The sequence below is a fragment of the Ptychodera flava genome, chromosome 12, assembly GCF_041260155.1.
Source record: "Ptychodera flava strain L36383 chromosome 12, AS_Pfla_20210202, whole genome shotgun sequence".
Taxonomy (NCBI): domain Eukaryota; kingdom Metazoa; phylum Hemichordata; class Enteropneusta; family Ptychoderidae; genus Ptychodera; species Ptychodera flava.
In genome coordinates, this window is record NC_091939.1 from 25,073,115 (window position 1) to 25,100,616 (window position 27,502).

General features: G+C 38.7%; 3 protein-coding genes across 4 annotated transcripts in view; 2 read left to right on the plus strand and 1 right to left on the minus strand.

Moving 5' to 3' along the window:
• On the plus strand, positions 1-1,446 carry LOC139146203 (protein PF3D7_1417600-like). Its single transcript, XM_070717611.1, has 2 exons — positions 1-348; positions 805-1,446. The coding sequence occupies exons 1-2, from the start codon at positions 1-3 to the stop codon at positions 1,444-1,446; spliced, it is 990 nt and encodes a 329-aa protein (XP_070573712.1).
• A 37-nt stretch (positions 1,447-1,483) lies between these two features.
• Positions 1,484-7,150, minus strand: LOC139145491 (oligosaccharyltransferase complex subunit ostc-B). Its single transcript, XM_070716700.1, has 4 exons — positions 6,974-7,150; positions 6,627-6,700; positions 4,894-5,111; positions 1,484-1,657 (listed from the first exon to the last, which is right to left on the minus strand). The coding sequence occupies exons 1-4, from the start codon at positions 7,110-7,112 to the stop codon at positions 1,639-1,641; spliced, it is 450 nt and encodes a 149-aa protein (XP_070572801.1). The 5' UTR covers positions 7,113-7,150; the 3' UTR covers positions 1,484-1,638.
• A 232-nt stretch (positions 7,151-7,382) lies between these two features.
• The window catches only part of LOC139145490 (splicing factor, suppressor of white-apricot homolog), a 77,486-nt gene continuing 57,366 nt past the window's right edge, over positions 7,383-27,502 (plus strand). For both annotated transcript variants that reach the window (XM_070716698.1, XM_070716699.1), the window contains exons 1-3: positions 7,383-7,673; positions 9,423-9,586; positions 26,955-27,119. In XM_070716698.1, coding sequence (XP_070572799.1) covers positions 7,459-7,673; positions 9,423-9,586; positions 26,955-27,119 — 544 coding nt within the window. In that variant the 5' untranslated portion in view covers positions 7,383-7,458. The remainder of the gene's footprint in view (positions 7,674-9,422; positions 9,587-26,954; positions 27,120-27,502) is intronic.

Consider the following 27,502-nt stretch of genomic DNA (forward strand, 5'->3'; position numbering starts at 1 on the left):
ATGACAAATGATCAAGGTGCAAGCACTGCATCACAGAATGATCACGGTGCACACACTCCATCACAGAATGATCTCAGTGCACACACTGCATCACAGAATGATCACAGTGCACACACTGCATCACAGAATGATCACAGGGCACACACTGCATCACAGAATATGATCACAGAGCACACACTGCATCACAGAATGATCACAGTGCACACACTGCATCACAGAATGATCACAGTGCACACACTGCATCACAGAATGATCACAGTGCACACACTCCATCACAGAATGATCACAGTGCACACACTGTATCACAGAATGATCACAGTGCACACACTCCATCGCAGAATGATCACAGTGCACACACTGTACCACAGAATATGATCACAGTGCACACACTGCATCACAGAATGATCACAGTGCACACACTGGATCACAGTGCACACACTCCATCGCAGAATGATCACAGTGCACACACTGTATCACAGAATATGATCACAGTGCACACACTGCATCACAGAATGATCACAGTGCACACACTGCATCACAGTGCACACACTCCATCGCAGAATGATCACAGTGCACACACTGTATCACAGAATATGATCACAGTGCACACACTGCATCACAGAATGATCACAGTGCACACACTGCATCACAGAATGATCACAGTGCACACACTGCATCACAGAATGATCACAGTGCACACACTGCATCACAGAATGATCACAGTGCACACACTGCATCACAGAATGATCACAGTGCACACACTGTATCACAGAATATGATCACAGTGCACACACTGCATCACAGAATGATCACAGTGCACACACTGCATCACAGAATGATCACAGTGCACACACTGCATCACAGAATGATCACAGTGCACACACTCCATCACAGAATGATCACAGTGCATGCACTCCATCACAGAATGATCACAGTGCACACACTCCATCACAGAATGATCACAGTGCACACACTCCATCACTGAATGATCACAGTGCACACACTCCATCACAGAATGATCACAGTGCACACACTCCATCACAGAATGATCACAGTGCACACACTCCATCACTGAATGATCACAGTGCACACACTCCATCACAGAATGATCACAGTGCACACACTCCATCACAGAATGATCACAGTGCACACACTGCATCACAGAATGATTACAGAATGATCACAGTGCACACACTCCATCACAGAATGATCACAGTGCACACACTCCATCACAGAATGATCACAGTGCACACACTCCATCACAGAATGATCACAGTGCACACACTCCATCACAGAATGATCACAGTGCACACACTCCTTCACAGAATGATCACAGTGCACACACTGCATCACAGAATGATCACAGTGCACACACTGCATCACAGAATGATCACAGTGCACACACTCCATCACAGAATGATCAAAGTGCACACACTCCATTATTGAATGATCTTGAACATATTTCAATGTCATTACAAGGTCGTTCCTGGAAAATTGCACTCTTTAATATGATCTGCATATTTTTGTGGCATAAAAACTGATGTACAAAATATATTTTCAAGGAAATCAATCAGTCATGCTTTTTTCCAGTCACAGCCGTATCCGTAATCTTATGCCTTGTCCTTGGTCCAGATCAACTTAAGCTTGCAGGTAACCCCTAGAAAAAAAGAAAAAAGTTCAGAACTGGATCAGTGTAATGTAAATTATTTTTTAAGCTGATGGATTGTGAGGTAATGAAAAACAATGAACATGTACATGTATGTATAACAGAAAGCAAAATCCAGATCGGATTATACTTTGAACCACTCTTTTTTGAGAGTGGGGATTTAGTCGAGCGGTTCTCTCAGTGGCCTCTCCGCTAGGCGACTGATGCCGTATGTTGTGGGTTCGAACCCGATTGAAAACTAGCCGTATGTATTATACCAGGAAGACCTGAAGAAACTGACATATTAACGGCTAAAATATACATATGATCACTTTCCTTACATTAGTGTTATTTAGCAAAACAATTAATGCTACACATGTGGCAAGTTGTAATGCACTACTTTGCTCGTTCTGCTGTGGATGAAATTAACTGTTTACCCAATTCCCAGTTCTCCCAACAGGTCCAGAAAGGGTTTAAAATTCACTAACTATACTAAGCCCTATTCCACAAATTTCACCTTGACAACTTTTGCAATAATCCTGATTATACTTGAGTACCATCAGATTTTTGACACTCATTCCAATGCTTCATTTGCTCTTTTTCGAGCTTTTTTATTTGAGATGAAAAGTAATTTGTGTTGCAAATACTGGTCAACTGTACACAACCTCTACTGTGATTGCTGACAAGATTAAATATTCAGTGATACGTCCTACAGTCTCTACAAAATATCAAGTTGAGTGTACAAATCTTGAATGGCCATTCCTATCATATAGGTAAGGATTGCAGCTTTCGCCTTCATTGTAGCAGTGTTCACAGTACCCGCATATGCTGGCCACTCAGCAATGTTGTTACAGTGCCTGCATGAGTTTGTTGCTCACCGCTGTTGTTAATTAGACCGCAAAATCACAGAGTAATATGCGATATGCCCACACAGTCTCCTGAATGAAACTTCATTGGCTAAAGTGTAAACATCAAGTAATGGGTTCTGTGATTGTCAATTGCACCCAGCGTCATGGCGAAAAATGATACACAGGGTCAAACCAATGGAGATGAAGAGGGAATAAAAATAATATTTTTGAATCAAGCGTAAAGTCCGGTTTTGTTCCTTTCGTATTGTTCATTTTGATTTATTTCAATGTAAAAAAGAATAAAAAAGAACTGCATGTAGAACAGAAATGACTTGCCCTTGCTCAAAGAGTGTGAACCTGTTGTTGCCACCCCATTTGACTTTGAACCATGCAGGAAAGAGGAAAGTGTGAATCAAAAGCAAAATTTGTGTCAATCGGTGCTCTAACAGAATCTTGATATAGGATTCTTGGTTGTTATTTTCACAAGTTGCTCAAGTCCTATCAATTAACGAACAATGATATAAATTGTACACCTTTATGCTGAAAGGAAGGAGCCTGGCTTGACCCTTTGAAGCTTTGTATCAGTATTCACCATCATGTGGGATGCATTCACAGAATCTTTCGCATGGCATTTACATTCAGCCTCATGAAATTCATTCAAGGGATTGTCTCAGCTCACGCTGCCATTTTCCTTGTTAGATCACAACATTGCTGAGCTGCTATCAAATGCAGGCACTTTATTTGTCATAGGACACTGTATTGTAATCCAAGTACTGGTAGTCCATTTGTCTAGCCATCACTGCATTCAGAAAAGCAGTAATTTTCGACACTGTTGAAGTTGTGCATATTTTGTAAAGTAAGTAACGTTTGCAAGTATTCTATGTATTCTTGATACCATAAAAAGGTTAAAAGAAGCGACTTTGTTCCTCTACACTGCTATAAATTGTGATACATTACTTTTAGCATGTACGTCAGTTGGCATGAACATAAAGCAATAGTGTTTGGAACTAAGTACACTGTCAGAGGGAAGTAGTTCTGTTTATGCTATGTGTCACAACAATTGACTGGATAGACTGACTTTGAAATGGAAAGTTTTTGGGAGCAATCAAAGACAATACTGTGAAAATAAAGTAAATCTCATATGTAACTTTGTAATTTCTAAAACAAAAGCCATAAATATTACTATAGAGTGAGATTTAAGATGTTATTTTGTTGTTGTTTAACATTCTTGTTTTTACCTCATTTTGACCACTATACACATTAGATCATTGTACAACCAATGACACTATAGATTTCAATATTCCGTATTTGGGTTTTTGCTAATCCTACAATCTCTAGACCGATACACACATACATGTATACACACACAATGTGTGTGTATGTATGTATGTATATACCGTACACGTCCGAGTATAAGCCCCCGGTTCGGCAACACTACACAGCGGTAAAACTAGGGGAAGGGCTTATACTCGAGCAACCCCATGTTATCTGCCATGGACGCTTAATTTATGCTAATTTTATGCACGATTTTTTTCAACACCACTCGATCATTCTATCGCTTTCAAAATCGACTTACACATCCAAGGAAATTAATTTTACAATCTCTGAATACAGAAGTGACATTTTGGTGAAATTTCAGGGTCGAAAAAAAAAACAAACTTGAAACAAAGACATCATGTATGCTGCTGGTCAACAGTAATGTGAACAGGCATGCATTGCCTACACGGAAAGGCACCTCAATATTCCGGTATCAAACTGTCTACATCTTGTGAAAACAACAACACTAAGCAGTGAAAATTGTAATAGTCACCAGGAAAAGTCTTCACAAATGAAAGGATAATTGCTTCAAACAAAAGAAACGGCATGTCTAGAGAGTGAAAACGTCGTGGCCGTGAATGAAAATAAACGATGGCTGACATGAGTGAGGCTATTCTATTTAGGCGACAGGGGTGAGCAGGGTCAAAGAATCAAGATAGAAGTGGGAAAACTTGTCATTTTCCTTACGATGATGTTAAGGAAACTCAAGTTTCCAATTGTTTTAACATCTTTTAATAGTTTCTTTATTATCTAAAAGTAATTTTGCCAAGTTAAATGACCAAATATACTCTCCTAACCTTTCTGTATTTGAGTTACACTAGGGTAGGGGCTTATACACGGATGTAATGCATTTTCTAAAATCCTCTGAAATCAGTAGGGGGGCTTATACACGAGCAGGGGCTTATACTCGGACGAGTACGGTATATATATATATATATATATATATATATATATATATATATATATATATATATATATATATATATATATATATATATATCTGTGTGTGTGTGTGTATGTATATATGAATGTAAACCCTGTGTAAATCCCAATCCTAAGCATAGCTGAAAAACCCCTACTTACGGAAGCTTCATTCGCATGAAGACTCTGCACATGAAAAAGGAGAGGATGACACACACAAATCCCATGAAGAGTAACAAGAATCGGTTCAGTTTTGGCATATTAGGAGCATTTGATTTATCCAAAATCACAAAACCAAGGCCACCTGCTGTGAATAGAAAACTGGAAGCTAACCCTTCCATGATATACTGTCCATTTACTCTGTATGGCATAAAGGCCACCTGTAAGAGAAAACGTTTATGATAGAAATAAACAATTTTATATGATAACGGTGTTTGATGGTAGACATGCAGGCATCTGATTGGTCAATACATGAAAATAGCAGAGAGATACTAGCAATATATATTGCGATATTGCACAGTATGGGACAAGGGTGAGCTCTCAGCTAAAGAAAAATTCCTTTTATGATTAACAGTAATAATACCACCTAAGCAGTGGGTATACTATCAGTTTTAACCAGTTAACTGAATATATGCACTCATTGTTGCTCATGCTTTGCTCATGCTTAAAGGGGAAGTTCACCAAGGATGATTTTTACATATATGCTAGCTTTGTGGTCACTTACCCCGGAAAAACTATTTTTGCCATTTATAACTTGCGCTATTTTTTACAAAAATGGATAGAAATAGTACAGGAAGTTGCCCACGTAATTTGAATCATGGGAAAAAGCGCCAAGCTTGGAGCTTGCATAATTTGATATGGGAGGGACCATTTTCCCATGGGTATGGTTTTGTCCACTCACCCATGCTTAAACCAGGCTGTGCGTATTTACATAACTTTTGTTTATACTGAGTATCCTTGCATTAACGATGAATCACTTATAATAAACTGTCCACTGTCAGATTTTGTGTTGCTGTTTACTACTGTGTTACTGTGAGTGGACAATGTGGGGCCATACCCGTCCGAAGATGGTCCCTTCCATATCACATGATGCAAGCTCCAAGCTTGGAGCTTTTTTCCCATGATTCAAATTACATGGGCAACTTCCTGTGCTATTTTTATCGTCTTTTGTAAAAATCGCGCTAGTTATAAATGGTGAAAATTGCTTTTCCTGGGTAAATGACCACAGAGCTACCACATATGTAAAAATCATCCTTGGTGAACTTCCCCTTTAAGCTTGTATGTCATAACTGGACAAAATCTCATGGAAGCACGGCTTATTTGCATTTCTAAAGTTGGTCATAGACTGGCACAAGACGCTTGGCTTTTCTTGGCAGCAGTTACTGGCTGGCCTATCGTGTTCAACCAACAATCTAAGCGACAGTCTGCCAGATATAATTAAATTTGCTTGCAATTTACTTTGTTTTGATAAGTACATGCGCGTAGACTTGGGGCAAGTCTGAGCTGGTCATTTAAAGAAGTTTGCACTGGTTGGTTGGAACAAACATGGTGCAATTAATTTTTGAATCAACCAGCTTCAGCTTAAATTTTGGATAGAAATGGTTCAATAAATAAACGTTCTTGCATGCTATCTACAGCACTGACTCTATGTACCATCTCTCACACGATACTGCAATACCATGGAGTCTGGAGAGAGCACAGAACAGATGCTGAGGCCGAGTGATGTCATATTCACAACTGGGAAAGAAAAAGTAACTTCAGCCTCGGAGCATTAGGAATTTACAGGGTTGAAACAACAATAATCCCCCACAACCGACCACGTACAATGTCGTCTACACTTGAACGACACCCCTATCCAACCCCGAGAAGTGATATTATAAGCAGTATGTACATACTGGTTTTTGATGTCCGTGTTCGTCTGTCGTTGACCCAACACTTGGGGGCTCCACAATAACATCATAAATAACACCTGCAACAAAAAGCACATTTCAGTGTTTTTCTGAACGTAATCATTGTACGATGTATTTCTGCTACGAAGAAATATCTATTTCAATTTAATCTATGCCATATACCGAGAATATTTGACAGGGTACTACTTTGTTTTTGTGTCCCACGACAAAACCCGGAAGTTGTCTACGTGTCCACTGAAATGACCTAAATTACGGTATGCAGTACCGCTACCAGCTGGCTGGCGAGCAAATGCATAACATGCAAAACTGCAAAATAAATGTGCAGACATTACCTCCCGTCACGAGAAAATATGAACCGAGTATCATGGCATAAACAACCATGGCAGACGGCATTTTCACCCATGATGGTCGCTTGAGTCGCACGTTTGGGCACTGTAAAACGGTGAATGGGATCGAGTAAAGGGCCTCCATTTTGGCTGGGCTGGAAAAGACCGGAATAAGAGGCCGACGGTATTTCAGTATTAGCAGACATGCTTTCAAAAGTAAACAAGAAACAAATGTAACTTAAAAATATTAGTCCTTCATCAAAGTGTTTTATTATATATAGAAAAATGCTTTAATCTATATTGAAATGATATTTATGAAATTTCAGTGAAAACATTATCTTTCAAAAAGAAAAGGTTATCATAATTTCTTTGCGAATCTTGGGCTATAGAAAATGTTCACGGATCTGATCACGCGTGACTACGGTGAGATTGCAAAATGTTGTTGATGGAAAAAACCGTAGGACTGCCAATGTGAGTCACTCACGATCAACATGGCTCTCTTCGGCAAGAAGATCAAGCAGAAAAGAGCCCAAATTGTAGACAGAAAACAGGTAGAAACCGCAAGAACTCGTGAAGAGGAGCTCGATGAACTCTTTGTATTTGGTTACGCGGCAAAACTGTTCCATGATGACGAAAAGGCAATTTACATTGACAAGGGAAAGCATCTAATTCCATGGATGGGAGACGAAAGTTTGATGATCGACAGGTCGGTACACTATCTTCGTCTTTTACTATTTTCTTGAACGCATTTTAGCCCATACGAAGCTTTGTCGTTGCACAATACAGCATTTTATAAGGAGGCACACCAGGCTGTCGATTGTTGGGTCGTTATTGAAAAATTTTCAATATTCATCTTTTACTTTGAGTGTGTACACCGGTCACGTTCTCGATTGGTCGGTACCGTTCGAGGAACAATGCAGCCAGCTGCTGCGCGAATGTGTGCAAGTTAGCCGATGGGCTACGCACACAGCCGTTGTGAGAAACAGTATATCTTCATATAACACGAATGCAACGCCAGTTTGAAGACGCAGACAGCAGTTCTTCATACTTGAAGCTTTTTTGTCCCTCCGCTTCAGAGGGAACGGGGAAAAGAAATCCGTTCAGGGGCGACCGGCTTTTTTTGTTATCAAATTAATCAAGTGTACTACCAACTAATAGTACTGCGCCCGGAGTTCACCACTCAACGATGACATAACCGGTCAATTCAACCAGCTGATTTTACAGGACATACAGGGCACTTTGAATATATTACTTCAAAAAAGTAAAGCGGTAGTGTTTAATGTATTTCAGTGTTCATGGATTTTGTCTTTTTTATTACTTTTTCTAGCGAAATTATTTCACTATAACCGAAAAATACTATTAAAATATATCACAGTGCTAACACACGCGTAAACAGTATTCCTGGTAAATTCTGTTAGTCAGTGACAGCCTGCTCAAAATGCGGTTTTGTTTAGTTTTGTGTCAACATTGTCATATCAGGAGAGGCGTTGGGAATCTGTTGTATTGCCGTGTTCGGAGAAAAGACAACCATTTCTGTCCCAAAAGTATTGGTTAAATTCTATAAAAGCAATCAGGGAGTTATTGAACTCCTGAACAGACCAGGTGTAATGTGTTTTGAATCAAATAGGCCCCTCCTACCCAATTAAAACTAACTGTAGTCAACAGATTTCGTATTTAATTTTTGCAGGCCAGATATCTTAGCTGGCCACAGTGTCACTGCTGTGTTTTCTATTTGTTCTAGGACTGCCATATTAAAATAAAGCAGATACATGGCCTCCTAATTTACGCAGTTATGTGTGTTCATGGCTGGTAGGGGTGGGGAGGGGGGTTTAACTCCTTAGTCTGTGTTCACAGTCTTTGGTTATCCGTAGATTGTCTTGGTTTGGCTCATGCCTATTTATATCCTACAGAGGTGTCTGTCAGATCATTATAAATGCCATTTATTGTACCTTGCAACAACAAAACACCAATCCCTATGATAGCAAATATTGAATTTGAATGATATTGTATGGGGGCCAGGCAGTTGTTTGTTTAGCTCAACCTTTGGACTAATAATGGAAAAAAATAGATAAACCAGTCGTGGTACTTTTCCACTGTTTTCAAAAGAGGATTAATTGTTATCTTGATCAGGCTGATATGTGGAAATTTTTTAATTTCTGTTTCGATGGCTTTTAAAGAATTCATCAGAGTGATCAACATGTTTAAAAACTTGTGTTCTAACGAAAAGAAAGTAAAAAGTTTCATCACATCTTTATAGAAAAGAAATATGTAAATTGTCACGTTGTAGTTTTGTGGCTGACTCACACATACTTTCATTACTATGTACATTGCAAAGCAATGGATTTGCACCAAAATTAAGAGTCCCAAAGACTCTGAGATATCAATTGTTAAGGCGACGAGTAGATTTCTAGTTGGACTGTACATGTTTGGTACTTCTGTCACGTATCTTGTACAGGTATGATGGGCGCGGACATTTACATGATCTTTCGGAATATGACCTGGATGCCTGGAATAGGGAATACCAACTGTCCGAGGAAGAAGCCAGGATAGAAGCGTTATGTGATGAAGAACGGTATCTAGCATTACACACAGATCTGCTTGAAGAGCAACACAGACAAGGTAAGCGTAACATACAATAACAACACTGGCTGTGAATGATTCCAGGTGCGGTTCGGCTTGGCCTTTTCCAAGGAATGCTCATTTACTCTAGTCTCCCGCCCATCCTCTCCATTCCATTCACCCCTAATAGTTCTCTTCACACGGATATTTTTTAGATCAGCATTACATTTTCACAACAAATGATTATGCAAATTAAGCACTGATATGTAGATTGGCTGTCTGTTTTTCCCAAGCATTTGAGAACACTGCTGTAAATTTACATTCTACCTCCCCTTTCCCTAATTCCCCCTCCCCTTTCCCTAATTCCCCCTGCTCCCTTTTTTCCTTTTTCTCTGTCTCCCCTTCTGTCAATCTCCATAAAGCAGGACTGCTCTGTTCATCAGTCTAAGGAGGATGGTTGGCCTCTGCAGATTCCTGTAGCTTGAGTATCAGTCTAACTTGCAAGACATTGTATTTCCATGTTGCTCAGAGGAGGAAACTGTCTACTTCTTAATAATCTACATACTTATTTTCTTACATTGTCAGTTAGTTACTCATATTTATTCATCCATTCATTTGTACAGTTCGCATTTTCTATGCTCTTGGAATGCTTTCTTTACCAGTGTGTGCTCTCTGCCCCAGGTTCACGTCAATGCACCGAAACCACTCCATCAAAAGTGCACCTGCCCCCTCAAGTCCAGTGGTTGGTGATTGTTCGCATTGATTCAATAGGTGGCCTGTAACACAATACCGTACAAATGGCATTCACTGAAATACTCTTCACGTGTCATGAACAGACTGTGACGTTACATATACTACCTGACAGTTTCTGATGTTGTTTGTCTGTAAGTGAGGAAATCTTTATCAGCAGTTGACCTTGGGTCAGGTAAACCGGTATTGTTATCCTGGAACTATTCTTAGAGTAAACAGGCATTGAGCGTATTCGATGAATAACGTCCCATATTTGGGCCGATAAACATTTAGATGGAGTACATTGAAGGTGTAGAGATTTAAATTATGAGTTGTTTACAACATGTTCCAGTCCAAGCAGATATAAATCATGGCACATGCGTGAGAATTTTCCAGATGGACCTTTGTGTGATTGTTTTGAGTATTGTCGAAAAGATGCTTCTGTAATTAAATGTGATATATGTATATAGGAATCATAAAAAACCCAGAGGCGTATCATATACCCTACAGTGAATTAGCAGACAAGTATTGCGTTATCACAGGCCAAGGTCGGCGTGACCTACAGGGCAAGTGCATCGGTTCACATGAAGGTGGAATTTTCCACAGTCGCACAAGCTCATGTACACCATGTGGCATACGTTCCGGTGGCTTCTAAACAGATTTGCTATACAGGATGTGTGCTGTGACTTACTCTGACCAAATTGCTGTTATGCTCAAACATTGAAATAAAACAAAAAAATATTAAATTTTCTATGCAGGGCTGAAAGTTAATTTTTCTCTTCAGAAGTATATTAGAGCCAGATGACCCTTTAAAAAAAACATAAAAAATATTGAAAGATAATTAATTCCAAGCTATATACATCAGTGAGCTTTATTCATATGAATAAGTCAGCAGTCTTGTGAAATACTGCACGATTTAACCTTGAAGTAACACAATGGATTGCCTGTGAAATTGTATTGATTGCAGTCCTTACAATGCTTTGAGGCAACAATGTTCTGAAATAGATCCATATTCAAGGCTATCTGCTCAAAGAAAACCCGACAGTTTTCCTTTGGAGGAGCGAATGTAAAAAGCGTAAAAAGCATGAACATTCCCAATATTGCTATCCCGTTGATTGATTTTTTTTGATATTTTTACTTTTTGCCCTTCCATATATCACGGTCCTTGCAGGCGTTCTGTATTATCAGTATCAGGAAGATGTGGCTTTTAAAATAAAATAAAACATTTATACAAAATTAACTATTTATAAATTTCAAAAAGTCGCAAAGCAAAGATAGCCCAAGAAATGTGCCAGAAATTTTCTTTTTCAAAACATGACTTGTGAAAAAAATGATATGCCATCATCCCTCCTGCAAGGCTTTGTGAGGTTTGCTAAAGTGTAGTACATGTATGTGTAACCAACCCCTTTGTGAAACACCCCCCATATTTCACATGCTGGTTTCTTTACCAGCACAGCATCAAATCTTGAGGACCAATCACAAGTGGCAATGCAACTGGAATTGTCTTGATGTGTTTGGCAACACAGAGGGCCTACATGCTGCTTTCTTTGCCAACTCAGCATCAAATCTTGAGGACCAATCAGAAGTGGCGATGCAACTAGCATCGTCTTGGTGTGTTTAGCAGCACAGAGGGCCTGCCACTTCCAGTTCTTCTGAAAACAAAGGCATGGCTACCATTTAAAAAAAAAAGTTTACTGCCTTCTTTTTGTTGCTAGTCCAGTGTTTTTGTTAAGGCCGGTACCCCGGTAAATGTTACCGGGGTTCCCCAGTCATTTTACCGGAGTTCCCCTTGGTATATCAATGCAATCAGATCAGGGGACAGTAGAAATGTTACCTGGGTTCCCAAATCATTTACCAATGTTCCCCAACCTTAGCAAAAACACTGTAGTCAAACCTGAAAATTGTTGGTTTTAGATAACATGTAATGTACATACATGTACAACTCAGATATAAAATTTTTAGAAAACTTGTTCAAGACATATTTCCAGATATTAATGGGATTAGTTAATTCTTGTAAGTGTTTGTGAAAATCAATCGATGAAAGAATATTCAGTGCTATGTGGATATCATCCTTCATGAAGTTACATTACGTTATCTTGTTGCAATGTTGTAGTTTAATATATTATTTTATTGTTGAACACTGATTAAGTTATTCATAGACAACACAAAATAATAATACCTTAACTGATTTTCTGCAGAAAGATATTCATAACTCGTGTTTGGAACAAGAAACAGGCCTATGGACACATATGTATGTGCACATGCCACAATGTATTTTGGAATTGGGTTTGAACATAAAAATTGCCTGATTGTAAAATGTAAGGTACATAATGCTGTTGTATGACTTTCTGTGACCCACGGGTTTATCCATCATTACTACCGGAATCCCTCCACAGTAATGTTTTGATGAGACAAGCTTCCACATCCTCCAATGTGAAAATCCTTCCTGCGGTGTACTGTCATTTGTAAAAGCCTTGCTAACCCTTGGGGTTTCAGTTTTACACAGACTAATTTGCAATGTTTTTAGCACCATATAACTGAAATACATGGCATTCATGCGTGTATGTGTAAATCGTGAGAGTTTTGCCATGTGTGTGTACATGTGGAATGCACCTTCAGTCAAATTGATGGGTTTTCACGTGTACAAGCAGGTGATGAGGTTGCCTGGTGTAGTTTGTAGGAATGTCAAACAGTAGCACTATGTGCTTTCATGTTAATACGCTAGGCAAACATAAAATAAACTTACAGTTTTTGAGATAATTTTATGCCCAGAAAAAGCTATTTTTGTGTGTGAAGTTTTAAGTTTTCTCTTTTGCTGTTAAAATATCTATCAGTAATCTTATGTTACAAACTGAAGTTTTTATGAAATTAAAAAGACAGCGTCATTAGAGTAATTGATCTTGGTATGAACATGTGGAGATGGTATTTTGAACTCAAAAGAGACAAATGAATTATTCTTATTCCACATGCATGGCATAGCCGCATTTGACCTACCTGAACTGGAATCTTCCCCCGTTTTCCCAGTTGAAGGTCAGAGGTCAACACACAATCAGACATCCAACCTGCAGGCTTCGGCCGCATGAAATTGGTAAAAGTATAAATTTTGATCCATGTTGATCTGCAATTTTCATCTAATATTGGTTTGCAAGGGACCAGCAGCAACACCAATCATTGTAATTTTGCCTTTTGCAGGTAGTCTGTTATGCAGGAAGGCTATATAAGTCTAGGTGGATGATATCACTGTTTCCCCGTTTGCCTATCAAATTGAGGTCTTTTGAAGAAATGAAAAGAGAATAAAAACTTCTCGATAAAATATTAATTTTTTGATACAAAACTTGTTTACAATTTTATTTGATGTCTTTTTTACTCATTGATTTTCAGTGAGGATGATTACCATCATAACATCTACACACGTGATCATAATCTGCTATTGTGCGTTCACAAGCTAGTTTATAAAATCATATAAAGACAAGATATTACAGCAGTTTTTACTTACACAAAGTTCTCCCCTTCCAACTTTCATACCATTTAAAGAATAGAATGAATGACTCAGTTTAAAGAGAATCAATGAATTATTCAGTTTCCTGTGATAAATGTGAAGGCACCCGCCATGAAAACAAAAAAGCAAAACAAAACCCCCTCAGGGGTATTCATATCATTTCAGGGATGATCTCTTGTAGAATATGGCGGTCAAAAAGAAATTATTGTAACATACTGGGAAGCTATTGTACATAAGTATGTACTGTACATGGACTTGTCTTATTGTATGTAAATTTGATCACTTTTCTTTGTAATTGTATCCAGCCCACATGTAGGCTTTTCCGCAAAGCGATTTTTGGGAGTGGGCTACCCCTCTGTTTTTGGAGTAGTCTATTCATATGTTAATAACTGTGCAGATGGATACATTTCCAAGAAAAAAGAATATGCAAATTATTTTTTGCTATGTAAATTGGCCACCAATCTGTTCACTCAAGCTGTGTGGAACATGAACACTGCAGCTACACTGTAGAGTGTCCACTTTCAAAATTGCACCCCAATTACCGTACCATCCTAACATTAATTGTAGTATTTGCCCATACATGCACGCTTCATGAATAATACCTTCTAAACATGCCAGGCTTTTTCCTTCAGATACCATTCAGTCTTCTGCAAATTGCTTGAAGTTCACGTACAACAATGAAAGTATAGTGAGACACATCTGGTAATTAGAATAATTTAAGCAGGTTGCTCAGTATACATGTTGATGATTCATTTTAATTGTAATTTCCTGCACGACCACTGCTAGCTTTGCCTGTCACTATTTTTGTATGATATTGCATCATACATCACAATATGCAATGTATTCTTAATGGTACTAGGGGTTCTTACATCTGGATTTGGCAAGACTTCAAAACTGTCAATTATAGCATAGACAGTAGAGAAACGGTGTTTCTCTACTGTCTATGATTATACCGAGTTCAAAAATTGAAATAACTCAAAAGAAAAAAAGAGTAAGATAAAATTCTTGATAACAGGTTTCCCATTTGTCAATATTGACCTCATCCTATTTGTATCATGAACGACACCACAGACAAGTCATTGTATACTGCTGTGATGAATTCAGTTCAATATGCCATTGCACTGTCCACCTCTAAGTTGAGATTTAAAACTAGCCATTAAGGGAGTTTTCAGACTTGGCACAATTTTTCATTTTATGCACAAAAATTTATGTAATTCAATGGAGAGCAGTAATTATGAGGATACACATCAATGAAAAAACCTTACTTTTGTGGAATATTATGGAAAGGAAAGCTTGTTTTGGTGATCTTTCAGGAAAAGACAGGAAATGCAAACTCAAAATGACACTAGATGCAACTTTTTGATGATTTTTTGCAGCATTTTTGTTTTGTCAATTTTTGTTTCATTTTCTATTTCTCAACGTCAGTGCAGAATGAGATACAATATTGAGCTTATCAACTGAGCCTGTACATATGTAGACTGGATTGTTATTGTCGAAAAAGGAATTCTGCTGCGGACTAGAATTCAAACGAAAAACATTAACAGTACAGTCTAACATGAATACACTGTACTTGGTATTTCAACATGCTTTGGGGAGTAGAACAAGAACTTGCACTTGACATACAGAACAAAAAAGTGAAAAAAATTGTCCAAAGGTACAGCTTTTGTCCCTGTTAAAGCAAGTTAAAAATTGAAAGAGCTTGTCAAAGATAAATATCATCCGTCTGTCTGGGCAATCTCAGTCAGCCCTGTCATGCCTCACAACAGCTGAGAATGTTTTGATTTTCAGTGTGTATACACAAGCATTGTATCGTGTGAAGTCATTGATATTATAATTGTGACTGTCACCAAATGAGTTCAGTATCATATGTGTATTTATATGTATACATTATCATAAACAGACCATGATCAGATTTGTTGTTGTCAAGGAACGTGTTCGGAAATTGAAGTGGTAATTGTATTGAAATGAGCTGGTAATGAACACTTGTGATGTCACTTTCTGCTATACTTCCATACACGCAGAAATCGGAAAGTTATGGAAAAATAAATATTACAACCTATTTCATGCAAGGCAAATGTGCCTTATCAGTCTTGATAATGAGGCAACTGGTGTGCATATATTCTCAACAAGTATAATTACATTTTGCACCCTCTCACATTTCCAAGCCACGTGCAACCTACCAACGTCAACATAATGGACGATCACTTCCATGAGAAACTGTTTGAAATGTTGGTGACCACACTGCAGGCTGGCAAGCCGCCAATAACAGCAAAGGGTCATTCAACTAGATGTAAGTTTTCCTTTCTGACAGGTCAGAGGTCTCAGAGAGGTCATAGGTCATGTTTTACCCACACACTCACAGCGTGTTCATTTTTAGCCGGATGCCGGCCAAATTGACCGGCTACTTTCGTATTTTGGCTGGCTACTTTTCAGCACTGTTTCGCTCTCTGGCCCGGAAATTCTGGTTTTGATAACAATAATTAGATTTTTTGGTGGTCTTGCAAGCCGCAGATAATATTCAGAAGTGCCGATGTGGCTATATGTAGTCTAGCAATTTACGCGGTGAACTTGTTTGCTATCACTGTAGACCGCATGAGCCAGGGGCCTGAAAAATTTAATTTTATCACTTGTCCCCGGACAAGTAGCCTCTATTTTTCTACTTGTCCGTAGCAGAAACTCACTTGCCCTGAAAATTAAAAAAAAAAGATTTCTGCTCTTACCCAGATTGTGGGACCTCGAATGTTTTGTGACAAATTGGTAGTATCTACAGTTTATAATTGTAAAAAAGTACATTACTGTAATGAAAATTATTTAATATGCTTTCGTCGTTTATGGGAATTCTTTCCATTTACCGCATTAAGATGTGTTTAACAGAAATAAATACTAGTAAGATGTTTCATCACACAAAAGTAGAAAGTGATTGAAGACAATAGTCTAATAATGCAGACATTTAACATGGTTTTTTCACTAGTGCTGTAAAGTTCACTTCATTTTTATAATTGCCCAATTGATTGATACTTTTTCATTGAAATTGCAAAAAGAAAATAGGTTGAAAACGCTAAATATCTGAGAGGAACTCCTTTCTCTTCATAATAGCAATAGCAACTTGCCATACCACGGTTTGACAAGCTAGGTGGCTTTTGTTAAGGTCCGCTACAATCAAGATAGGGGGTCTTGACCATATAAGGAATTCAGCATGGTGACCTACACAAGCTTGCTGCGTACGATCGAAGAGTGGCATGAGACTCCTTCTGGAGAAATTTCTGACTGCAAAATACTACTTTGAAAGACAGGGATATAGTGCTTCATCAAAATTTGGAGTTACTGATATTTTTAGGTAAAGTTGTGAGCTTCCATCACACCACATAGTGCCATTTGATGTTCCGTGCAGCATGCAGTGTGGCTAGAAATTTCATTCTCCGTACACACTGTGTACCGTACAATAATATAGCTAGCAGGTTAGTTGGGTAGAGTAACCGTGGTTGTCAATAAAGTTTGCTTCACTGTTTCACTGTCCAAATTGTTTGGTGAAAAGTTAGTTGTTCTATTTAAAATGATCTAGGCTTCCGCTTCAAACATCATTGTCTGGTTATTATCTCGTTACATTTTACATGTAAAATGAGTGGAGAAGTACGTGGCCCTGCATTTGCCAAGGGTCCAGTGACTAGTGGACGCACATCGACTTGCTTACCATAAATCGCAAACTGTAACAGAGTAACTGATTTTTCTTTAGTTTTTCGGTTGAGACGAAACAAATAAGCCCCGATTTGAGTGCGTTCCAGTGACCATGTCATGGTACTTTGGGGGACATTGTTTCTAATTTGCGTCAAAAGACGAAAGAACGCACTCTTGGCAAAACACTGAGTTGACTCTGAACTTTCTGCCCGCGGGCAAGTGAGGGCTAGTTTTGCGCTAGTCCGTATTAGAAATCAGTCTGTCCCGGGCATCGGGCAAGCGTAATTTTCAGGCCCTGAATGAGCGAACGTGTTGTACTGTACACCGTGACTGGGAATCGCTCTTGAGGTCAACCTCGCTCGCCCGATCACAGCCCGAATTATTCCGACGTTCACATCGGGTATAGCCGAAAATTGGACTAACATACAATTACGTTATGCCCGCGAATAGCCGACCATTTCCGAATGAAAGCCGACTTTTGTTCCGCTCAAACGCGGAAGAGAAAGTCGACGCTCTGAGAGCTTTGGTTTTCTGCGTAAGAGTAGGGCCTAGTCTGATGGGTGTTTGGTAGGTTTTTGATCAAATCTAAAGCGACCACAAGTTACTGAGTCTCATTTTTCATACTTTCGAAACGTCACGTCAATCTATCCATGGTCGATCACGTTGTCAACTCAAGTCGATCGACATCGCGTTTTGTGGGGGCCGTGGTTGTGTGCATCGCGGAAGAGAAAGTCGACGCTCGAAATCTTTGATTTTCTGACTTTGTCTGTTGGTTTTGGGAGGTTTAGATCAAATCTAAATAAACAAAAAATTACTTGGTCCACTTTTCGTACTTTTGAAAAGCTACGTCGATCACAGTGTCAAATTTCAGGTCGACCGATATCGCTTTGTGTGTACTGTGTTACAATTGACTGCCGGTGCTTTGTACACACACGGTGTAGTACAGGCTGGCGTTCAGTGTCGTTAGTTTGAGGTTTTATCAAACATGAACACTGGAATTTAGCTCTCATTTTCAATTATATTCAACATCAGCAAAAAATCAATAATCAGCTCACGGATTCGTTTTATTGTGAAATTAGTACAGTGAATTAAAATCACTGAAAATTGTGTTCCTATAATTCATTGAATTGAATAAACTCTTTGATTTTACTGTGTCTTCAATCAAGTTTATTTAAATCAGTAAAACACTTTGTGCAGCCAGGCTGGTCAGGATTCTAGCGGATCGTTTTCTGGGTTGTGAAAACCCCTATTCTATGATGTATTTCAAAATGTTTGTTCAAGTCATGAGCTAAACATAATTCTACACAACAGTCTGGTGAAATTTTGCTATTATCCATGTCAACTGAATGCAGTTGACAGGCCCGAGTGATATCAACTTAATTTTTCTAACTTTTTTAAACTTTATCCCTTGAAAACATGTTGTAATTGGCAATGATAATGATTATTCTGTATGCTGAAATGGTCTTAAAGCGCAGTGGTCGTCGCGCTGCGCTTGCGTGATTTTTTTGTTGATAAACATAAATGTTTGTAAACATAAGTCTTCTCAACTTCAATAGGAGTGAGATTGGAGCAGTCCCCCACTTTGTTAAGGCCTTTGTAAGACTCAACATCATGCAATAGTAAAATATTAAGATCGGAAACGAACTTCAGTGGTGTATTTCTATCTATAAACTGGTGTTGAGCTACGAACATTGGGACACTACACTCAGCACATTATGTCGCTGAGTTTACAGCACGCAGACAGTGAACAAATGGGTTTGATCGCGCGCGGTCACGCTTGTTGTACACAATGCTATGTACAGTACAGTAAAAATACATAACTAAAATGATCAACATTGCCCATATATGTAGACCAGCAACAAGCACAATGCCTAACACAAAAATTACACTCAGACCATGATCGGCAAGCCAGAGCAGGACACGTGAGATGTTGTTGGGAGACGGTCACCGCGTTTACGTACACGGATATAGAGAATCCGGTCCCACAACGTACCGGCCCGCTACGACTTGGCCCACAACCAACTGTTGATCACCATGTCTTACTTCTCCTAGTATTACGTGGTAAGAAATAGTAAAATGACAGGAAACAATAAACAAAACGAGCGGGTTTTCGCGGCATTTGGCAGGGAAATTGCACGGCTACACCGTGCATAGACATATCGAGAGATCCTGTGCCCCGGTCCTGTGCACGGTCATGGCAGTGATCCAACCGCTAGCTGGTGTAGACCTACCGGTGCTGGGCAAACTTTGTTGTTGTACCTCCTGATTGCCGGGTAGGTCTGAATCCTCTTTCAAGTGAGATAACCCCCACATAACAAGAAGACCTATGAAAGGTCCTTCGCTTGACTTGATACCTGTACTCAGAATTCTCGTTTGCACCCCAAAACGGGGTAAACTTTGTTGTAGTTGTGTTGGATTCTCCCCAGCCGAGTGTAGCGCGTCATATACCCGGTTTGACACGGACGTTCATACAGACCACGGAACGGAACAGATGCAGAGATGCTTCTTGCTGCAGCGGGCATTGCTCTGCGAGTTGTAGATTTCTGTAGTTTGGGTTGTTGTCTTTGTACTCCTGTCGGGCCTCTTGAAATGAAAGCTCTCGTCCTTGCTAGCGATGTCGAAAACTAGAGCCCGGTCGTTGATAGTCTGTTGGCGTATACATGCGTACGTCTAGCTCAATGGCTCGAGCGATAACAGTAGTCGAGCCCCATTCAACTGATTCAAGAAAATCATGAGCAAATGTGATCTCAATCCAGCGTGCAATCATTGTTCAATATTCAGCAGATATTTAACTTAGATTAATTGACCTTTTATTGCGTGTTACATTTGGATAGTTGGTATATGCTTGTGACAGATCAGCCGCCATTTTAACAAACGGCCGCAATATCGCAAACATTACAATCAATCCGTAACATGTGCGGCGTTCTTGGATTTGTTTACAACAGAGGGGGACCCCCTCAGGAGGATGCGCAGCGCGACGACCACTGCGCTTTAATATAATATACTGTACAAGAATGCAAAAATTACTCCAAAATGTCTTCAAAATTTAAAAATTTCTTGCCCACACACAGGGACGGGGACCCCGTCCCTGAAACCCTCTCCCCCTTTGTGTATGTTGAAATAGCCTTTTATACACTTGTATAAGAATGCATGAAATTGCTCAGAAATGTCTTCAAATTTAAAAATAATCCTTAACACTCTCATGCTGAAATGGTCTTTCAGTACAGTACAATAATGCATGAAATTACTCCAAAATGCCTTCAAATTTTAAAAATTTCTTGCACACAGGAAACCCTCCTCCTGTGTGTATGTTGGAAATAGCCTTTTATACACTGTATAAGAATGCATGAAAATTGCTCAGAAACTGTCTCCCCCCACCCGCCCAGGGATTCTGGTTGCACAGAAGCTAACCGCCTACTTTTCTGAATTTTCCGCCTACTTCAAAATTTTTGAGAACCCTGCAACTCATGACCCCAAGGATCAGGTGCTAGTCCAGAGATGCAGTTGTGCAGCTATTGTATTTTGTCTATTTCACTCTACACTTTGTTGCATCTGTCAGGCCAATAATTTTGGAAGAAAAACATTCCTTGAAAAAAGCAAAATTTTTGGGGTCAGCGCACTCTGAAATATTCCATATCTCTGATTCAGTGATAAGTGAATTGATTATGTAAACAAAACATGAACAGGCATTAGAGCCAACTGCTACAACATTGACCCAAGCCCTCATGGTTATTTTACACTGCTTGATGTTTACGGCATGTGTTTTACATTATACATGTATGCCACATGTCAATCCTTTTGATGGCATATGCATTGTATCACCTGTTTCTATAATGTGAAACTTGTTGATGTACCAATATGGCTTTAAATCCCTTCTGTTGCCTCCATAGTTTACTTCAAGAATACTACTTATGCACTAGGGTTTCTGCTCTTTTCGTCTATGTCTCAAGGTAGAATGCGCCTCGGGGACAGATATTCAGACTCTCAAATTTGGACAATTCTTTTCTGATTTACCACTTGTGGGGGCTCATTTTGAAGCTCTTTGAGTAAGTAACCTTATCGTCATCTTAGTTTTGGGGAAATCGTAAATTTAGTTTTTCCCCAGTGAGTTAACACAGAGGTAGCAGTCATTTTACTCACTTATAAATATATCCTTCTGGCTCAACACATTCAGGGCCCAGCAAGGTTATAGATGTGTACTTTATAAAGCTGGTTTAATTACATTGCATAACATTGCATACATTTCTTATTTCATCAACCCCTGCCTCACAGGACAAAAATTAAAAAATTAATAATGTGCAACAAAATTTGTCACACTGTTAACGTCAAAAGAAATAATGGCATCAAGTATTGCTCTATATGTGAGAAATGGGAAAGGTCACCCCTAGAGGTAGAGTATTAATTCATGTTTGTATAGCTGTAGAGTATTCATAATAACATCGCTGAAATGAGATTTGCCGTTCTTAATTCTCAGCTTCCGTTTCTTACTTTGTCGGAACCACCCCAGTATTATCAGGATATGGTTTGGTGATTTCATGGGGCGTGAATGTCACATTGAACAGTGTTGTGACCATATGTGCACCTGTTACCAGGTGTGCTAAATATCCATCATTATAGGAAGGGGATGTTTAATGGCCAGTCAGATATGGGTTTACAAGGTTGTCATCGGTACATATTATCTTTACTGTATCAATATTTTGGTCAAATTTTTCTTATCCTAAAAATCTTATCAGAAAGGCTACAAGTTATAGTGTGTCAATATTATTGAAATCCTTCCCACTGCACTTGTTTGACTTTCAATGATGGTTTTCAGAAATTCATGCATAAATCAATATTTGAGTCATAGTGTTCCGTTGACAGATGTAAATCAGGAAGGACAATGGTGTAAGGTAGTATACATGTATCACTTGAAATTTAAAGACTTAAACTTTTCATCAAACTTAAGCAAACTTAAACCATTCCCTTTCAAGATAAAAAATAACGATCGGGGGTCACTGTGCAAATTTTTGTGCCAGAGAAGCAAATTACCTAATATTTATGGACACTTGCAATATAAAATGGCCACCAACCCTGTGTTATCTCTATGGGGAAGAAGAAAATTTTCAATTTTCACAAAATTAAGCCAGTGAAAATGAGAGATGGAAAATGAGCCCCCACAAGTGGTTGGCCCAAAACCTCTTGTGAAAGTTTGAGATTGTGAATCTCTGTCCCCAAGTTGCACTCTACCTTAAAAAATGATTTTATTGACTTCTTCCGTCCCCCTTTGGTGATTAAAGTCACAGTAATGGGCAGTGTAGATGGGTACCAAATGATGTAATAAATCCACACCAGGGACAAATATTTGGACTCTCAAATTTTTACAGTACTTCAGTGGTATTCAGTTTATGTGGACTTGCTATGAAGCTTATGAAGGATATGGAGATTTGAATGTCTTGTGTTTGTGCAAATTTTTCCCGATAGAGTTCACAAACATGTAGGGATAGCGGGCAATTTTCCTTTCAATTAAAAATTTCTCTAGTAACAAAAAGTTGCATTGTGACTGCTGAGTTTTCTTCTTGGTCTTTGACCTGGCATCAAAGACACTCCCCAACATGTGAAATTTACTTTAGAGGCATTATTTATTTCTCATGTCAACATATAGAAAGCCATGCACGAGTGTAATTCTCCTTTCCTTGAAGTAGGACCTAGACGCTGTCAAGCATGAGATGGAATGTTTCCATGTAAGCATTGAATATCAGTGTTCGAAATTCGTGGAAAATATCAACCAGTCACCACGGCTGGTAACTTCAAAAAGTTGACTGTCCTGCCAAAAACTCACCAGTCCTGATACTGCGATTAATTTTATGTGCCTAAGTATTTTTGTTATGCGCTGTTGAGTAGGATGAATTTACGGGAAAGAAAACTGTCTTGCCATAAAATTTGTATGGGAGCCCGGAGAAAAAATAGCAGACATAGTTTTAAAGAAGACTCCCCACGCTAAAGTCAACCTGTCCGCCGGACTGGTAACTTTTTTATTTTACCAGTCCGGCAGAAAAACAACCAGTCTCGGACTGCCGGACAGGTGTTATTTCGAACACTGTGAATATCTGATCAAAGTGTGGCTTCTGTTGTGTCGGTTGATGAGGAATATGTTTTGATATTAAATGCATCACGGTCTTCAATGGGTTGTTATGTTCTGTGACGTTCACTTAAAGAAACTGCTGGCAGGATGTTGTCACTCAGATGTAACAAGCAGAAAAGAAAATATTCCTACATAACATTTGTACATTTGATGATGATTATGACATGTGTACACAGTTATTGATGACACATACACAGGGTATGATGACAAGTGCACATTTAATAATAAAGTGTATGCTATAGATTATGACATAATGTCAACATAATAACTATAAAGATATGCTCACATTAATTAAAGCATTATCATAGGTCATAGGTAGCAGTGTTCTCCCCAGGATCCAGCCAAAGCATAGCGGCTAATTTGCATAATCATTTGCACATCATTAATTTATATTTGCATACGGATATAAGCTTGCACATGCACCCACACATTCATGTACACTCACTACAAAATGCAACGGTAACACACAAGTATGCAGTTTGAACATCATTGAAACTCTTTATTTATTACACTTAAATAAATCATCACAGTATTTTGCAATTAAAACAGAAGATTCAAACAGTAACAGCAAGTTCAGATTGAAAGCAAGCAATGGTTCATCTGATTGGAGTTTCATTAATACATAGATTGCAAATAAAATTGTCAAAATTGCCAACAAAGAGGAAAATTACAAGTTTAAGCTTTACACAATTCAAATGCAATTGAGTTTATATCATTTTCGAACGACAAACACCGCGAATAATTTTTCATCACGGGGTCATTTACCCTCACCCCCCCCCCCCCCCCCCCCCCCCCCCCCCGCGTAACTACCACTGCCACTGAACATCGTCGTTCGATTCTTGATTTAAAAATACCACCAAGATAATCACAAGACATGAACTAAGTACGACTAGAATCACTCGAAAATCAGGTGTAAAATCTCTCAGAGAACGTGTCAGAGTGGAACCACACTCGACGCCATCGCCAGGATCAATGTCAACACGATAAACACGACGGCCAACATGGCCGCCGCCATATTGAAATTTATGCAATGTGAACTCGATCGCGATCGTGATCGTACTCGGACAAAAAAAAAAGATCATCGTTGTAAAATCACAATCAACCTCACCAGTCAACTGCTTCTCTTGTTTCTTTTGCGGTCCATTTTGTTGATCAAAGCATGGGAATGTGATCAAAGGCCCTGCTAGTGCTACACCGCCTAACTCTGTCAATACTTGTCCACGATGCATACTGACTAAAGGTCTTATTTGGTCGTACTCGTAATAGTCGTTGTAGAATTAAAATTTGTGAACAACCCAGCCGATTCTTCTATTGTTTTAACGTTCCTCTCAACACTTCCGGACAACTTATCGGACGCATACCATACTTCACACCTTCCACTCTTTCACCAGGCTGAAAGTTGCAGTGAGCGCTAATGTGTAGACAATGCATGCAACAGCTGGTAGCTACGCAGAGCGTGTGAACTAAAGGATGGCGGGAATATTTTAAAGCGTAGCGGGGAGAATCAAAGCATAGCGGGGAGAAGCGAAAGCGTAGCGGGGCCGCTACGCTAAAATGGCCTGGGGAGAACACTGGGCAGTCATAGTGCTCTGCTTCCTGAGTTGTTTTGTACAAAAACAATGATATTTAAAAGTTTGCTTGGCATGCATTGAAATTGTTTACTACGTTATGATTTCTGAAAATGGGGTAAATCTTTTAGAATCAGCTTCTGTCATTGAAGATCACATCATCATATTTCACTAAGGATGGGCATCAATTCAACGCACGGACTGCAATTTTTACCAAACGCTTGCCCGTATTACCATATTTCCTGCTGTAAACTCACTGTAACGCTATCTTTGCTTTGTTTTTGCATGTGATACCTTTTGTGTTGAAAATTGTAAAATCGTAAATGTAAATTTACACATACCATATTAAAAAATACTTCAAACTATTCAAAGAGGACAACGCCTATGTAGATGTTACTTCTCAATGTCTGGAGTGGACAAAGTAGTGGATGGACACTGTTGAACCATGGGATAACTTTGGTATCCACAATTTTTACAGCCTTAATGTACAGTACTGTACATACCAAATTGATTAGCATTACAACAGGGCAGCCAGTTAGATGGAAGGGTAAATTTTTAACTGATCTCATCATACTTAAAACGTGAAGTAGTCAATTTCTGTGTCTATTAGACACCAAAGTGATCTATTTTATGAACCCTTAAAGTGAACAACTTGTCAGAGTGATATGGTGTTATTTACATTCGTCATGGTGTTAAATTCCATTTGATTTTACAGTTGGAAGATTGCATAGCTTACTTTCATAGCCCTGAACATACAGCAAGTTACTGTGCATCTATGCTTTGGCCATGGTCTACTTATACCGGTATTCCGGGATTTCTCAACCTATGAACGCCAAAGTCAATTTTTATCACTTTTATAAAATATAACCCAGTCAATGTTTTTCAGATTTCTGCCAAAATTTTGATGAAAAACTGCTGTCAATGAAATGTGATGTCGATTTGGTCCAAAATTATCAAAAATATTGCAGAAAGATTCACAAAAAATGGTAAAATGTTGCATTTATTAAAATTTCGGTCAGAAAAATTACAGCACTCAAAGGGTTAATCTGCAAATGACATCTACTCATATAAAAGCTGGGAACATCAAAAACTTTAACAGTTACATGACGGAAATTGAACATTTCTTTGACTTCATTGCTGGCTGTAACTAAAGAAATACTAAGTGAAAGGTCAGAGGTTAAGTGAAATGTTACGAGCTTTCAGCATTTCACTCGTACATTTCCGTTCATTTGTATTTAGTCCACAGCAAACAATATAATCCATCCTTGAAAAAAACACACAATGACACCGCTGGATTGTATGGCATTCATAGTTTTCATTTCGGCGTGAATGCTGTTATCACATTTGACGTGAAAATATGAGTCAATATAAGTAAGAATGATTGCGTACAAGGTGTGTAATGGATATAGTTATTCAAATTAACGTTAAATTCGTGGGAGGTGCAATGTACATGTAGGTGCATGTAATTAGCATTCAAATGCATTATTTGCATATTGTCCCATGCATCGATGAGCCACTCTTTTGCTTGGTTGTGATGGTATCAAACAGACAACCTCCAAAAGAGGAGGGAAACCCCCTCTCCCCCCCCCACCAAAATGAAAACGATCAAAACAAAAAACCTTAAATGCAATGTCTACAAAATTTGTCTACAAAATTTGAAAAAACCCGAAAACTTTGGAAAATGCTAGAGTACAACATATGTATGTATCACTAATAAAGGTAAACCAAAGTATTACAGCCCAACTGAAATGGAATAAAGTTTGCGAAGACAAACCGAACACTGATTGACAGTGGTTATAATTTTATTTCCCGTCATTGTTTGTTTCTGCTTGACAGAGGAAGAATTGAAGAGACTAAACGAGGCTATTGCTGGATCGGAAGACAGCTACACAGCGGTAGGATTCAGCTACGATAGTCTACCTTCATCAAGTCACAATGACAGCTATGATCCTACACAGCCAACCGATGATTATGAAGACGATGCCAATAAAGAAAACCAAGGTATTGTGATAATGATGTCATATTTGTAGTCCTAATAATTATCATTGTTTCATAAATTTTATCCTAAAATATTGCTCTGTTGTCAATCCATGTGCGATTGTACCCACATTCCAACAGTATTATCATGTGTGAACGTATATACTTACATGTTTGTATGTATTTACGTATGTGTACATGTAATATGTGTATGTATACCGGTATGTACATATATGTGTATATGTAATATGTACATGTAAATATGTTATATGTGCATGTATGATGTATATATATGGTTAACCTCTTCTTGCACAACAAAAAGTGACGACAGAAAGTTCAATCCTTTCATGCGCGTTTTGCTCTGTTGTTAAGGGCAACTTCAACACAGCAAACAATAAGATTGAGAA

Excerpts from the sequence above, each read along its gene's own strand:
- LOC139145491 (XM_070716700.1), bottom strand. The coding sequence starts at position 7,112 with ATGGAGGCCCTTTACTCGATCCCATTCACCGTTTTACAGTGCCCAAAC. Across the intron at positions 6,701-6,973 it reads ATATTTTCTCGTGACGGGAG|GTGTTATTTATGATGTTATT; the intron begins GTAATGTCTGCA and ends TTTTTGTTGCAG. Across the intron at positions 5,112-6,626 it reads AACACGGACATCAAAAACCA|GTGGCCTTTATGCCATACAG; the intron begins GTATGTACATAC and ends TTTCTCTTACAG.
- LOC139146203 (XM_070717611.1), top strand. The coding sequence starts at position 1 with ATGACAAATGATCAAGGTGCAAGCACTGCATCACAGAATGATCACGGT. Across the intron at positions 349-804 it reads TCCATCGCAGAATGATCACA|AATGATCACAGTGCACACAC; the intron begins GTGCACACACTG and ends ACTGCATCACAG.